This window comes from Procambarus clarkii, chromosome 9 (assembly GCF_040958095.1).
Source record: "Procambarus clarkii isolate CNS0578487 chromosome 9, FALCON_Pclarkii_2.0, whole genome shotgun sequence".
Classification (NCBI taxonomy): Eukaryota; Metazoa; Arthropoda; class Malacostraca; order Decapoda; family Cambaridae; genus Procambarus; species Procambarus clarkii.
In genome coordinates this window covers 28861556-28876032 of record NC_091158.1, presented here as the reverse complement: position 1 = coordinate 28876032, position 14477 = coordinate 28861556, and the positions used below count along the sequence as shown (strand labels likewise).

The following is a 14477-nucleotide window of genomic DNA, read 5'->3' as shown; positions in this document are numbered from 1 at the left end:
GACCTACCATGAACACCCAAATCACGGAACTATTTACTCTACCCACCATGAGAGTAAGGACAAGACCAGAACATATCGATGCCAACACAGAAGACAATGTCCAACATAACAGGCCAATTACACTGGATTAATCTTTGTGTTTAGATAGGAGATGCCTCGTATGGGCCAATAAGCCTTCTGCAGCCGCTATGTTTATCCCTTATGTTTCCCCCCATGTTTTCACCTTCATTGTATTATATATATATATATATATATATATATATATATATATATATATATATATATATATATATATATATATATATATATATATATATATATATATATATATATATATATTATATGTCGTACCTAGTAGCCAAAACGCACGTCTCGGCCTACTATTCAAGGCCCGATTTGCCTAATAAGCCAAGTTTTCCTGAATTAATATATTTTCTCTAATTTTTTTCTTATGAAATGATAAAGTTACCCATTTCATTATGTATTAGATAATTTTTTTTTATTGGAGTTAAAATTAACGTAGATATATGACCGAACCTAACCAACCCTACCTAACCTAACCTACCCTATCTTTATAGGTTAGGTTGGGTTAGGTAGCCGAAAAAGTTAGGTTAGGTTAGGTTAGGTAGGTTAGATAGTCGAAAAACAATTAATTCATGAAAACTTAGCTTATTAGGCAAATCGGGCCTTGCATAGTAGGCTGAGAAGTGAGTTCTGGCTACTAGGTACGACATATATATATATATATGTATATATAAAGCTATTAAAAATTCCGGTCCAAAATACTCACCCAGAGGTTCCAGACTTCAGCCGGTGTATTCTGGCGGTGCAGGCCTTCATCACCTTCACCATACCATAAGGACAGCACCTTCAAAGTTAAAAATGTATACATAAAATATTCTTGATGTATCGAGTTGAACAGAAACATGCAGATAACAACGATATATGTTTGATAGAAGAGTCCCTAAATACTTGCCTTGTGAAGGAGGTGACCTGCAGACATGAGAGAGGTTCTGACGTAGGTGAATGTTGGTGACTTGCCAACCTGTCTCACCTGGGTCAGCAACCACTGGCTCGCCTGCCCTACCACCGGCACTGTTAACCCTGAGAAGAGAAAGAACACGATATTTATTTCATCCTATTTTTTACATTAATGGTCATAATCCCTAACATTGAACATTCTATGATTCGTTCCTCCGGTGTTTTATTGATCATTTTAATCGGCTTGAGTTACTGGGCTCCGACTCTTACCAAGAAACTGACAACTGACTATTGTGCTGTTTTCACACCTCACCCTCCTACTGTCAGACTTGCACACGAATGGTAAACATTCATTATTTTCTCTTGTGGCAGCCCACACTACAAAAATTACTTAATATTTTCTGGCGGTTCTTAGACCTTCACAGCAATAGTAGAGTTGTTGACACCGGGTTTGTCCAGTGTAGTGTGCACCATACTGTCTTACTGCTGTTGTGTCAGTGTAGTGTGCACCATACTGTCATACTGTTGTTGTGTCCAGTGTAGTGTGCACCATACTGTTGTTGTGTCCAGTGTAGTGTGCACCATACTGTATTACTGTTGTTGTGTCCAGTGTAGTGTGCACCATACTGTCTTACTGCTGTTGTGTCAGTGTAGTGTGCACCATACTGTCTTACTGTTGTTGTGTCCAGTGTAGTGTGCACCATACTGTTGTTGTGTCCAGTGTAGTGTGCACCATACTGTTGTTGTGTCCAGTGTAGTGTGCACCATACTGTTGTTGTGTCAGTGTAGTGTGCACCATACTGTCTTACTGCTGTTGTGTCAGTGTAGTGTGCACCATACTGTCTTACTGTTGTTGTGTCCAGTGTAGTGTGCACCATACTGTCTTACTGTTGTTGTGTCCAGTGGTGTGTGCACCATACTGTTGTTGTGTCCAGTGTTGTGTGCACCATACTGTCTTACTGTTGTTGTGTCCAGTGTAGTGTGCACCATACTGTCTTACTATTGTTGTGTCCAGTGGTGTGTGCACCATACTGTTGTGTCCAGTGTAGTGTGCACCATACTGTTGTTGTGTCCAGTGTAGTGTGCACCATACTGTTGTTGTGTCCAGTGTAGTGTGCACCATACTGTATTACTGTTGTTGTGTCCAGTGTAGTGTGCACCATACTGTTGTTGTGTCCAGTGTAGTGTGCACCATACTGCTGTTGTGTCCAGTGTAGTGTGCACCATACTGTATTACTGTTGTTGTGTCCAGTGTAGTGTGCACCATACTGTTGTTGTGTCCAGTGTAGTGTGCACCATACTGTTGTTGTGTCCAGTGTAGTGTGCACCATACTGCTGTTGTGTCCAGTGTAGTGTGCACCATACTGTATTACTGTTGTTGTGTCCAGTGTAGTGTGCACCATACTGTTGTTGTGTCCAGTGTAGTGTGCACCATACTGTCTTACTGTTGTTGTGTCCAGTGTAGTGTGCACCATACTGTTGTTGTGTCCAGTGTAGTGTGCACCATACTGTTGTTGTGTCCAGTGTAGTGTGCACCATACTGTTGTTGTGTCCAGTGTAGTGTGCACCATACTGTTGTTGTGTCAGTGTAGTGTGCACCATACTGTTGTTGTGTCTAGTGTAGTGTGCACCATACTGTTGTTGTGTCTAGTGTAGTGTGCACCATACTGTTGTTGTGTCTAGTGTAGTGTGCACCATACTGTTGTTGTGTCTAGTGTAGTGTGCACCATACTGTTGTTGTGTCCAGTGTAGTGTGCACCATACTGTTGTTGTGTCCAGTGTAGTGTGCACCATACTGTTGTTGTGTCTAGTGTAGTGTGCACCATACTGTTGTTGTGTCCAGTGTAGTGTGCACCATACTGTTGTTGTGTCCAGTGTAGTGTGCACCATACTGTTGTTGTGTCCAGTGTAGTGTGCACCATACTGTTGTTGTGTCCAGTGTAGTGTGCACCATACTGTATTACTGCTGTTGTTACACTACACCTGCATGTGGCCACACTACACCTGCATGTGGCCACACTACACCTGCATGTGGCCACACTACACCTGCATGTGGCCACACTACACCTGCATGTGGCCACACTACACCTGCATGTGGCCACACTACACCTGCATGTGGCCACACTACACCTACATGTGGCCACACTACACCTACATGTGGCCACACTACACCTGCATATGGCCACACTACACCTACATGTGGCCACACTACACCTACATGTGGCCACACTACACCTGCATGTGGCCACACTACACCTGCATGTGGCCACACTACACCTGCATGTGGCCACACTACACCTGCATGTGGCCACACTACACCTGCATGTGGCCACACTACACCTACATGTGGCCACACTACACCTACATGTGGCCACACTACACCTGCATATGGCCACACTACACCTACATGTGGCCACACTACACCTACATGTGGCCACACTACACCTGCGTGTGGCCACACTACACCAATGTGTAGTTTGATCATTATTATTATACTTTGCCAAACTTCTCAACTCACCGTAATTCCATAATGCTTCAGGCAGGTCAGCAATGAAGGTTAGTGTAGAGATGAGGGTGTCTGCTGCCCGCTGGCCCAGGTGGGTGAGCCAAGCTGCTGTGTGGACGAGGGCGGCCTCCACCCACACGCCCGCACCCACCCGCGCCTCGCTGATGCTCCGCCCATAGTTGTGGCTCAGGTAGGCTACTCCACCCTCTATCATAACACTGGAATATGCCCAAGTCATTAGTCCACACAATGTGCTACTTAATTAATGGAATACCATGAAGTTTAAACTATTTTGTAGTAGTTAATGTTAAGCCGCTCAAGGCATCTTTACATATAATTTACATATATGTAAAAATGTCTTAGCAGTCGTTACAAAAAGACATCTAGAGATGTCTTTACATATGTAACGATGTCTCTACATAAGTAAAGAGGTCTTGAGGACAGTCGGTCCAAAAATGGACCGACTGTCTCGGTCCATGCTTCAGTTAGTTTAGTTCATTTATTATGCACCCCATACCCATCTTGTGGGCGGTAGTGGAAAGGGTTACAGAGGCACATAATGGGCTCAGGGACTGAACCCCACAATTCATTTAGCTAAGCAAATTACAATCTTGATGAGCTAGTTACAAAATTCAATATACGTCGTCACATCAACAATGGGTTCGAGATCGACCACAAGTACAATTTCTAAATTAAGCAACTGACATATGTGGAGAACTAGTGTCACAATTGATATGTTTGTCCTGCACACCGCCCCCCATCCAGTGGGCAGCGGTGGATAGGTTACAATCACTCAGTTACTACCTACAGTTAGCAAACTGGGGATATTTGGCTAAAATTTGATAGCAGATCATTTTAAATGAAATATTTGCACATCTTTGGAACATTTGTTATAGAATTGTCTCTGAATTCACGTATCTTTTCGCACTCCATCACATAGTGACGGAGGGTGTGCGAATAATTTTTATTTCAGTTATTTACATTTGGTCAGGTCTACATCAGCAGATACTGACAATTCCCAGAGATACTTGTAACCGAGTCTAAGCCGAGCAGTAGTAATATCTAGATGTCTGCTGATTTTATCGGATGAACCATAGATGTGTGGCTCCTCTTGCATGATAGTATGATGATAGATGGAATTACTGGTGTCAATTTCACTTTGCCTCAGATCTTCAAGATTTTGTTGTAAAGTTCTTGGTGTAAAGCTGCTCTTAGACAGCTCATTGACAATCAAAGGTTATACTCAATTGCTCCTTTAAAGGCAGATTCTTTGGCTAACTCATCAGCTCTATCATGCATTCGGAGGCCAACATGAGATGGAGTCCACATAAAATGGACTCTGTTACCATCATTAATAATTTTGTTGTATTTGTGTCTAGCTTCAGACACAGCATGTTACAGTTATGTCTTAAAGATTTGAGAGCATTTAAGGATGATAAAAAATCGCTTACAAAAAATGTATCAAGTTTGGAGACTTGTACACATTTCAGTGCAAGAAGCAAGGCAAATAGTTCGGTCTGAAGGGTAGAGGCCCAGTTGTTTATACGGACTCCGCATTCAAAATATAAGCCATCACCCATTATCAGGACAACTGCACTTCCAGCTGCACCCGTTGGGCTGTGTAGGGAACCATCGTTCTGCAATTTTTCAAGCCCTCTAAGCTGTCTTTCAGGCATCAAAGCAAGCAGAGGTGCAGCATAATCCACTAAAGATCTGATGTATGCAAGGTACATCATTTTGACAATTCTGACATTGGCACCATAGCCTGAGTGATAACCTGCAACAGTCTTGAGAGCTCGGAGCCTCTCTTTGTACTGACGACAGAGTCTGAATACAACAGGACCATACAGTGGCACCTCAAGGCCAAGGTATTTGAATCGGTTTACATAGTCAAGCTGGGAGCTATCAGACACTTGGATCTTACTAACAATTCCTCCCTGCCTGGGTGGGCGAAGATTTAGTATCTTTGTTTTCTCTGCTGAGAAAACTAAACCTAGGTCCTGACATGAGTCTAATAAAGAGTTAATTAAGTGTGTTCTGCTTGTTAGCATACCCAGTGGTGTGTATCATTATATCATCAGCATAGCTAATGATGTGGACGTTGGGTTTGCTCGGTGCAGAGTTTAACAGTGCGTTTATTAAGATATTAAATAAGGTAGGACTGAGGACACCTCCCTGCGGGGTACCTAGTTCAAAGTCTCTTGTTACACTCCTATGCCCCTGGAAAAATACAGATGACTTCCTGTTGGATAAGTAACCCCTGATCCAACAAAGAAGCCGACCACCAATGTTCATGCTTGCAAGCTCACTCAAGATAACATGTCTATTTGCAATATCAAAGGCAGACTTAAGATCTAGGATGGTGGTATATGACTTTTCAATGTGCAGGGTAAGAAAGGTGGTGATGCAATGATGCACACTCCTTCCATGCATGAAGCCATGTATCTGGGGGGATAGCATTGTTCTTATTCTATGGAGGAGACGGTTTAGGACCATTCTCTCGAATGTTTTGAAAATTACCAATAAGGTAAATTGGGCGGAAAGCATTCTCTTGGTTTCGCTTGGGAATTGGAATGATTATACTGTTGGTCCAAGAGATAGGAAGTTCCCCAGTAACATAGCTCATATTATACAGCTCAAGCAGGGGATTCCCTGGTACTAAAGGGAGCAGACGCAATATGTCATAAGTGATACCATCTTCACCGGGGGATGTGGCTTTGCCTTTGTTTAGGGCCGCGAGTAATTCAAACTCAGTAAATGGCACGTTGCATTCATCTTCCTTGTGGAGCATGAAGTCAACGAGCCTTTCTCGATCTCCGTAATCAGTATTTAACCTGAATTGTATGTCTGGGGGAAGATTACTGAAGCTAGAAGTGGTTGCCCAAGCATCGACTAACTCGTTTGCTCTGTGTAGAGGGTGAGGGTGTGACACTTGGCCGATCTTATCGCATTTAATTCTTTTAATATCCTTCCATGCCTGGCTGAGGGGGGGGGGGGGTGTGAGAGTTGAGACTGTTAATAAAAGTTTACATTACACATGACTTGAGTATACTCTCTATGTTAATGTTAGTGTTACATGACTTGAGTATACTCACTATGTTAATGCTAGTGTTACATGACTTGAGTATACTCACTATGTTAATGCTAGTGTTACATGACTTGAGTATACTCACTATGTTAATGCTAGTGTTACATGACTTGAGTATACTCACTATGTTAATGTTAGTGTTACATGACTTGAGTATACTCACTATGTTAATGCTAGTGTTACATGACTTGAGTATACTCACTATGTTAATGCTAGTGTTACATGACTTGAGTATACTCACTATGTTAATGTTAGTGTTACATGACTTGAGTATACTCACTATGTTAATGCTAGTGTTACATGACTTGAGTATACTCACTATGTTAATGTTAGTGTTACATGACTTGAGTATACTCACTATGTTAATGCTAGTGTTACATGACTTGAGTATACTCACTATGTTAATGTTAGTGTTACATGACTTGAGTATACTCACTATGTTAATGCTAGTGTTACATGACTTGAGTATACTCACTATGTTAATGTTAGTGTTACATGACTTGAGTATACTCACTATGTTAATGCTAGTGTTACATGACTTGAGTATACTCACTATGTTAATGCTAGTGTTACATGACTTGAGTATACTCACTATGTTAATGTTAGTGTTACATGACTTGAGTATACTCACTATGTTAATGCTAGTGTTACATGACTTGAGTATACTCACTATGTTAATGTTAGTGTTACATGACTTGAGTATACTCACTATGTTAATGCTAGTGTTACATGACTTGAGTATACTCACTATGTTAATGTTAGTGTTACATGACTTGAGTATACTCACTATGTTAATGCTAGTGTTACATGACTTGAGTATACTCACTATGTTAATGCTAGTGTTACATGACTTGAGTATACTCACTATGTTAATGTTAGTGTTACATGACTTGAGTATACTCACTATGTTAATGTTAGTGTTACATGACTTGAGTATACTCACTATGTTAATGTTAGTGTTACATGACTTGAGTATACTCACTATGTTAATGCTAGTGTTACATGACTTGAGTATACTCACTATGTTAATGCTAGTGTTACATGACTTGAGTATACTCACTATGTTAATGTTAGTGTTACATGACTTGAGTATACTCACTATGTTAATGTTAGTGTTACATGACTTGAGTATACTCACTATGTTAATGTTAGTGTTACATGACTTGAGTATACTCACTATGTTAATGCTAGTGTTACATGACTTGAGTATACTCACTATGTTAATGTTAGTGTTACATGACTTGAGTATACTCACTATGTTAATGCTAGTGTTACATGACTTGAGTATACTCACTATGTTAATGTTAGTGTTACATGACTTGAGTATACTCACTATGTTAATGCTAGTGTTACATGACTTGAGTATACTCACTATGTTAATGTTAGTGTTACATGACTTGAGTATACTCACTATGTTAATGCTAGTGTTACATGACTTGAGTATACTCACTATGTTAATGCTAGTGTTACATGACTTGAGTATACTCACTATGTTAATGCTAGTGTTACATGACTTGAGTATACTCACTATGTTAATGTTAGTGTTACATGACTTGAGTATACTCACTATGTTAATGTTAGTGTTACATGACTTGAGTATACTCACTATGTTAATGTTAGTGTTACATGACTTGAGTATACTCACTATGTTAATGTTAGTGTTACATGACTTGAGTATACTCACTATGTTAATGTTAGTGTTACATGACTTGAGTATACTCACTATGTTAATGTTAGTGTTACATGACTTGAGTATACTCACTATGTTAATGTTAGTGTTACATGACTTGAGTATACTCACTATGTTAATGTTAGTGTTACATGACTTGAGTATACTCACTATGTTAATGTTAGTGTTACATGACTTGAGTATACTCACTATGTTAATGTTAGTGTTACATGACTTGAGTATACTCACTATGTTAATGTTAGTGTTACATGACTTGAGTATACTCACTATGTTAATGTTAGTGTTACATGACTTGAGTATACTCACTATGTTAATGTTAGTGTTACATGACTTGAGTATACTCACTATGTTAATGTTAGTGTTACATGACTTGAGTATACTCACTATGTTAATGTTAGTGTTACATGACTTGAGTATACTCACTATGTTAATGTTAGTGTTACATGACTTGAGTATACTCACTATGTTAATGTTAGTGTTACATGACTTGAGTATACTCACTATGTTAATGTTAGTGTTACATGACTTGAGTATACTCACTATGTTAATGTTAGTGTTACATGACTTGAGTATACTCACTATGTTAATGTTAGTGTTACATGACTTGAGTATACTCACTATGTTAATGTTAGTGTTACATGACTTGAGTATACTCACTATGTTAATGTTAGTGTTACATGACTTGAGTATACTCACTATGTTAATGTTAGTGTTACATGACTTGAGTATACTCACTATGTTAATGTTAGTGTTACATGACTTGAGTATACTCACTATGTTAATGTTAGTGTTACATGACTTGAGTATACTCACTATGTTAATGTTAGTGTTACATGACTTGAGTATACTCACTATGTTAATGTTAGTGTTACATGACTTGAGTATACTCACTATGTTAATGTTAGTGTTACATGACTTGAGTATACTCACTATGTTAATGTTAGTGTTACATGACTTGAGTATACTCACTATGTTAATGTTAGTGTTACATGACTTGAGTATACTCACTATGTTAATGTTAGTGTTACATGACTTGAGTATACTCACTATGTTAATGTTAGTGTTACATGACTTGAGTATACTCACTATGTTAATGTTAGTGTTACATGACTTGAGTATACTCACTATGTTAATGTTAGTGTTACATGACTTGAGTATACTCACTATGTTAATGTTAGTGTTACATGACTTGAGTATACTCACTATGTTAATGTTAGTGTTACATGACTTGAGTATACTCACTATGTTAATGTTAGTGTTACATGACTTGAGTATACTCACTATGTTAATGTTAGTGTTACATGACTTGAGTATACTCACTATGTTAATGTTAGTGTTACATGACTTGAGTATACTCACTATGTTAATGTTAGTGTTACATGACTTGAGTATACTCACTATGTTAATGTTAGTGTTACATGACTTGAGTATACTCACTATGTTAATGTTAGTGTTACATGACTTGAGTATACTCACTATGTTAATGTTAGTGTTACATGACTTGAGTATACTCACTATGTTAATGTTAGTGTTACATGACTTGAGTATACTCATTAACATTGTATGAGTGTTAACTTTAAGATGACTCAAGTGAACAATAGTTTGAGTAATTGTTCCTTTGTTTATAAGTTCTTCGTTGGATCAAAAAACAAATACAGGAATTTTTATTATTTTAGAAATTTCAACACATTCGGGAAGACCAGCAATCCTATACTACATTTTTACATTAAATATTAGTTTCTCTTAGAGTAAATATATTACTATATATACATCATTTTCTGGTTAATACACTAAACAGATGTATTAGCTGGTGTAGGAACTATGAGAACACTCTCACCTTGTTACATCATAACATGCTCGGGCGCCGTCAAGTATATCCATGAGCAGCTCATCTTCCCTCAACTCGAGGAGCAGGGCGTGGGCGTGGGCGTGAAGGTGTTGTGCCAGGGAGGAGGTGGGCGTGGACCTCCACACTTGTGAGAGGTCGGTGGTGGAGGTCACGTCTGAGGCCACACCTCGAACCACAGTCCTCGCGAGAGTTGTCAAGGTCTTCACCTCCCTCCTGGCCTCCTCCTGTGCTCGTTCCACATCATGGTCACATATGATTACAATTCATCAAGGCCAATTCACTGATTTAATAAATATATATATCTATCAAATATCTAAAATTTAAATATATTAAGAGACACTTGAAATGTGTTTTAATCCCAAATATTCATTATTTGGTGAACCAACCAGAACACTGAATGAGTACAGAATGTGAGGCGTCTCACCATAATAGCCCGCCACCTGCTCCACCAGCTGCCCCCGGAGGCGGCCTGGGCCTGGAGCAGGAACGGGGAGTGGAGCTGCAGTTTGATGTGAACGTTATCCAGCAAGTCCACCTCAGCTGTCCGTACATCTACAAGTCCAAATTTCAATGCAAGTTCTTCTTTGGCTCTTCCTTGGGCTACAAGATAATAAAATCATATTATTCTCTGTAATATAAAATGTATTTAATATATTGCGGATGCCGAATATATCGGCATTTAAAATGTGAGTTCAAGATGCGGTGGATGTCATAGTAGTTTCGGAATCCTTCAAGTAATAGTGTACAATGTGGTAACAAGAATCACATCATGTGAGCATACTGTATAGGCACAGAGCAAAGCTTACTTCTCATAGACAAACTTGACTGCAGACTGAAAGGTCTTTGGCAGATCATTTGCTTGGTATAGTAGGTATGGTTCAGCACCCCCACAGACGCGCTGACACCCTGACACCCAGGCTGGCTGACACCCTGACACCACCGCTCGCCACACACCTCATACCTCACCAACACACTCTCATGTACTGATGGGGTCGTCAGCTGTAAAGTAAATATTACATACAAATGAAACATCAGTATATATAAGGATCAGTGTAACAATGAATGTTCACTTGTCTGGAGTCGTGTGTCCCGTGTACTAGTCAGCAGGAGTCGTGTGTCCCGTGTACAAGTTAGCAGGAGTCGTGTGTCCCGTGTACAAGTTAGCAGGAGTCGTGTATCCCGTGCACAAGTCAGTAGTAGCCATGTGTCCCGTGCACAAGTCAGTAGTAGCCATGTGTCCCGTGCACAAGTCAGTAGTAGCCATGTGTCCCGTGCACAAGTCAGTAGTAGCCATGTGTCCCGTGCACAAGTCAGCAGAAGTCATGTGTCCTGTGCAGAGGGGTAAAAATATGTCAATATGCCAATATATGAACAAATATTTATAATAAGCATCTTATATCAATCAATTTCAAATTAATCTAAAAATTTAACTTTGATATTTTTCTTCAATGATAAAGAGTTTTCTGCAGCGTCAATGATTTTGCAAGATTAAGTTATTATATATTTCAATAATTAACAAAATGAAAATGGGACAAATATATTTTGAATAATTAAGAGGGATGAGAGGGAGGTCAGTGTGGGATGAGAGGGTGGTCAGTGTGGGATGAGAGAGTGGTCAGTGTGGGATGAGAGGGAGGTCAGTGTGGGATGAGAGGGAGGTCAGTGTGGGATGAGAGGGAGGTCAGTGTGGGATGAGAGGGAGGTCAGTGTGGGATGAGAGGGAGGTCAGTGTGGGATGAGAGGGAGGTCAGTGTGGGATGAGAGGGAGGTCAGTGTGGGATGAGAGGGTGGTCAGTGTGGGATGAGAGGGTGGTCAGTGTGGGATGAGAGGGAGGTCAGTGTGGGATGAGAGGGTGGTCAGTGTGGGATGAGAGGGTGGTCAGTGTGGGATGAGAGGGTGGTCAGTGTGGGATGAGAGGGTGGTCAGTGTGGGATGAGAGGGAGGTCAGTGTGGGATGAGAGGGTGGTCAGTGTGGGATGAGAGGGTGGTCAGTGTGGGATGAGAGGGAGGTCAGTGTGGGATGAGAGGGTGGTCAGTGTGGGATGAGAGGGAGGTCAGTGTGGGATGAGAGGGTGGTCAGTGTGGGATGAGAGGGTGGTCAGTGTGGGATGAGAGGGAGGTCAGTGTGGGATGAGAGGATGGTCAGTGTGGGATGAGAGGGAGGTCAGTGTGGGATGATAGGGTGGTCAGTGTGGGATGAGAGGGTGGTCAGTGTGGGATGAGAGGGAGGTCAGTGTGGGATGAGAGGGTGGTCAGTGTGGGATGAGAGGGTGGTCAGTGTGGGATGAGAGGGAGGTCAGTGTGGGATGAGAGGGAGGTCAGTGTGGAATGAGCGGGTGGTCAGTGTGGGATGAGAGGGTGGTCTGTGTGGGATGAGAGGGTGGTCAGTGTGGGATGAGAGGGTGGTCAGTGTGGGATGAGAGGGAGGTCAGTGTGGGATGAGAGGGTGGTCAGTGTGGGATGAGAGGGAGGTCAGTGTGGGATGAGAGGGTGGTCAGTGTGGGATGAGAGGGTGGTCAGTGTGGGATGAGAGGGTGGTCAGTGTGGGATGAGAGGGTGGTCAGTGTGGGATGAGAGGGAGGTCAGTGTGGAATGAGAGGGTGGTCAGTGTGGGATGAGAGGGAGGTCAGTGTGGGATGAGAGGGTGGTCAGTGTGGGATGAGAGGGTGGTCAGTGTGGGATGAGAGGGAGGTCAGTGTGGGATGAGAGGGTGGTCAGTGTGGGATGAGAGGGAGGTCAGTGTGGGATGAGAGGGTGGTCAGTGTGGGATGAGAGGGTGGTCAGTGTGGGATGAGAGGGAGGTCAGTGTGGGATGAGAGGGTGGTCAGTGTGGGATGAGAGGGTGGTCAGTGTGGGATGAGAGGGAGGTCAGTGTGGGATGAGAGGGTGGTCACTGTGGGATGAGAGGGTGGTCAGTGTGGGATGAGAGGGTGGTCAGTGTGGGATGAGAGGGAGGTCAGTGTGGGATGAGAGGGTGGTCAGTGTGGGATGAGAGGGTGGTCAGTGTGGGATGAGAGGGTGGTCAGTGTGGGATGAGAGGGTGGTCAGTGTGGGATGAGAGGGAGGTCAGTGTGGGATGAGAGGGAGGTCAGTGTGGGATGAGAGGGAGGTCAGTGTGGGATGAGAGGGAGGTCAGTGTGGGATGAGAGGGAGGTCAGTGTGGGATGAGAGGGTGGTCAGTGTGTTATGAGACTTGCAAGTGTTGTGTCTCAGTGTTTCAGGTATTGTTTAATAAGAATATTGACTCCGTTGCAAACTTCAACAGAGACTCTCACTTATAACATGTACAAGTCACGAAAAAATTCGCAATAGTAATCTATCTTTAAGTAAACTTATTATTACTGTTTTGACTGACCTTGCAGGCCAGCGATGTGTAGGTGTGTGTGGCGTCGAGGGAGCAGGCGAGGGTGAAGTGTGTGTAGTGGAGGACCTGAGGAGGGGCTAGTGCTCTAGTGTGCCCGGGGGGCGTCCTGGGCACCGTCACCTCGACCCTCACCTCCCCGCTGTCAGGCGAGGGCAGCAACCACGCAACCACCTTCAATATTTCTGGGTTGGCAACCATGGGTTTCTGTGTAGTAAATACTTATTAGTGATACTTATAACAGTAACAAAAAATGTCTACTAATTCACATTAAGAAATTAAACACACGTTCTTTTGTACGAGTAAAAGTTTATTCAATTACTCACTAGGCACTAACGTACCCAGATAGTGTTCTCTTGTATATCTGGTAACGTGTTTGTTTGTTTGTTATGTTTTAGCTTATTAGAGATTAAGACGAGTGTAGTGCGTGAATTGGTGGAGCCAAGTGAGTGCTGAGTTGCACAATTTGTGATGTGAGAGTGTTAAATACTTAAATTTGTATGTGTCGTCTAGGAGGATAAGACAGAGGGCATTCTATGAAAATCACCCACGTAAAATGGTCAGCAATAACTATTTTGAAAACCTCAAAAGTGTTCTTTCCAGTGAAGGCTGAGTGTTGAAGGGCAGTGAAGGCTGAGTGTTGAAGGGCAGTGAAGGCTGAGTGTTGAAGGGCAGTGCAGTAACTCGACTGGAAGGTAAGATTAAAAGGGACACTATAAAAAGTAAGAAATTCTTGGTTGTTGTGGATTCACAAATACGGTACTCGGACCTGTGTTAACGTCAGGTAAAATAGGCAAATGGTTGGCCATCCAGGAGAGGGTGTTGAGGATATCGTAAGCTGTGTGGAAGGTAATAGGAAAAATACTTTAATATTTCTTTTGAATTGGTAACTGCTGCTGGCTAAGTTTGAAATTTAAACTGTTAGATACAAGCATATAAAGAAGATTCAGCCATAGAAATATTTTCAAGACAAGAGGTAAAGTGAATGTGCTAGCTACACA

At 41.7% G+C, this 14477-nt stretch overlaps 1 protein-coding gene across 1 annotated transcript in view; it reads right to left on the bottom strand.

The window, feature by feature from the left end:
- LOC123766095 (uncharacterized) overlaps positions 1 to 14477 on the bottom strand; it is a 902969-nt gene that overhangs the window by 224149 nt on the left and 664343 nt on the right. Inside the window, exons 42-48 of the mRNA XM_069321294.1 lie at positions 13471 to 13683; positions 10921 to 11113; positions 10539 to 10714; positions 10103 to 10338; positions 3500 to 3705; positions 977 to 1104; positions 791 to 868 (exon numbers count right to left, since the gene is read on the bottom strand). Coding sequence (XP_069177395.1) covers positions 791 to 868; positions 977 to 1104; positions 3500 to 3705; positions 10103 to 10338; positions 10539 to 10714; positions 10921 to 11113; positions 13471 to 13683 — 1230 coding nt within the window. The remainder of the gene's footprint in view (positions 1 to 790; positions 869 to 976; positions 1105 to 3499; positions 3706 to 10102; positions 10339 to 10538; positions 10715 to 10920; positions 11114 to 13470; positions 13684 to 14477) is intronic.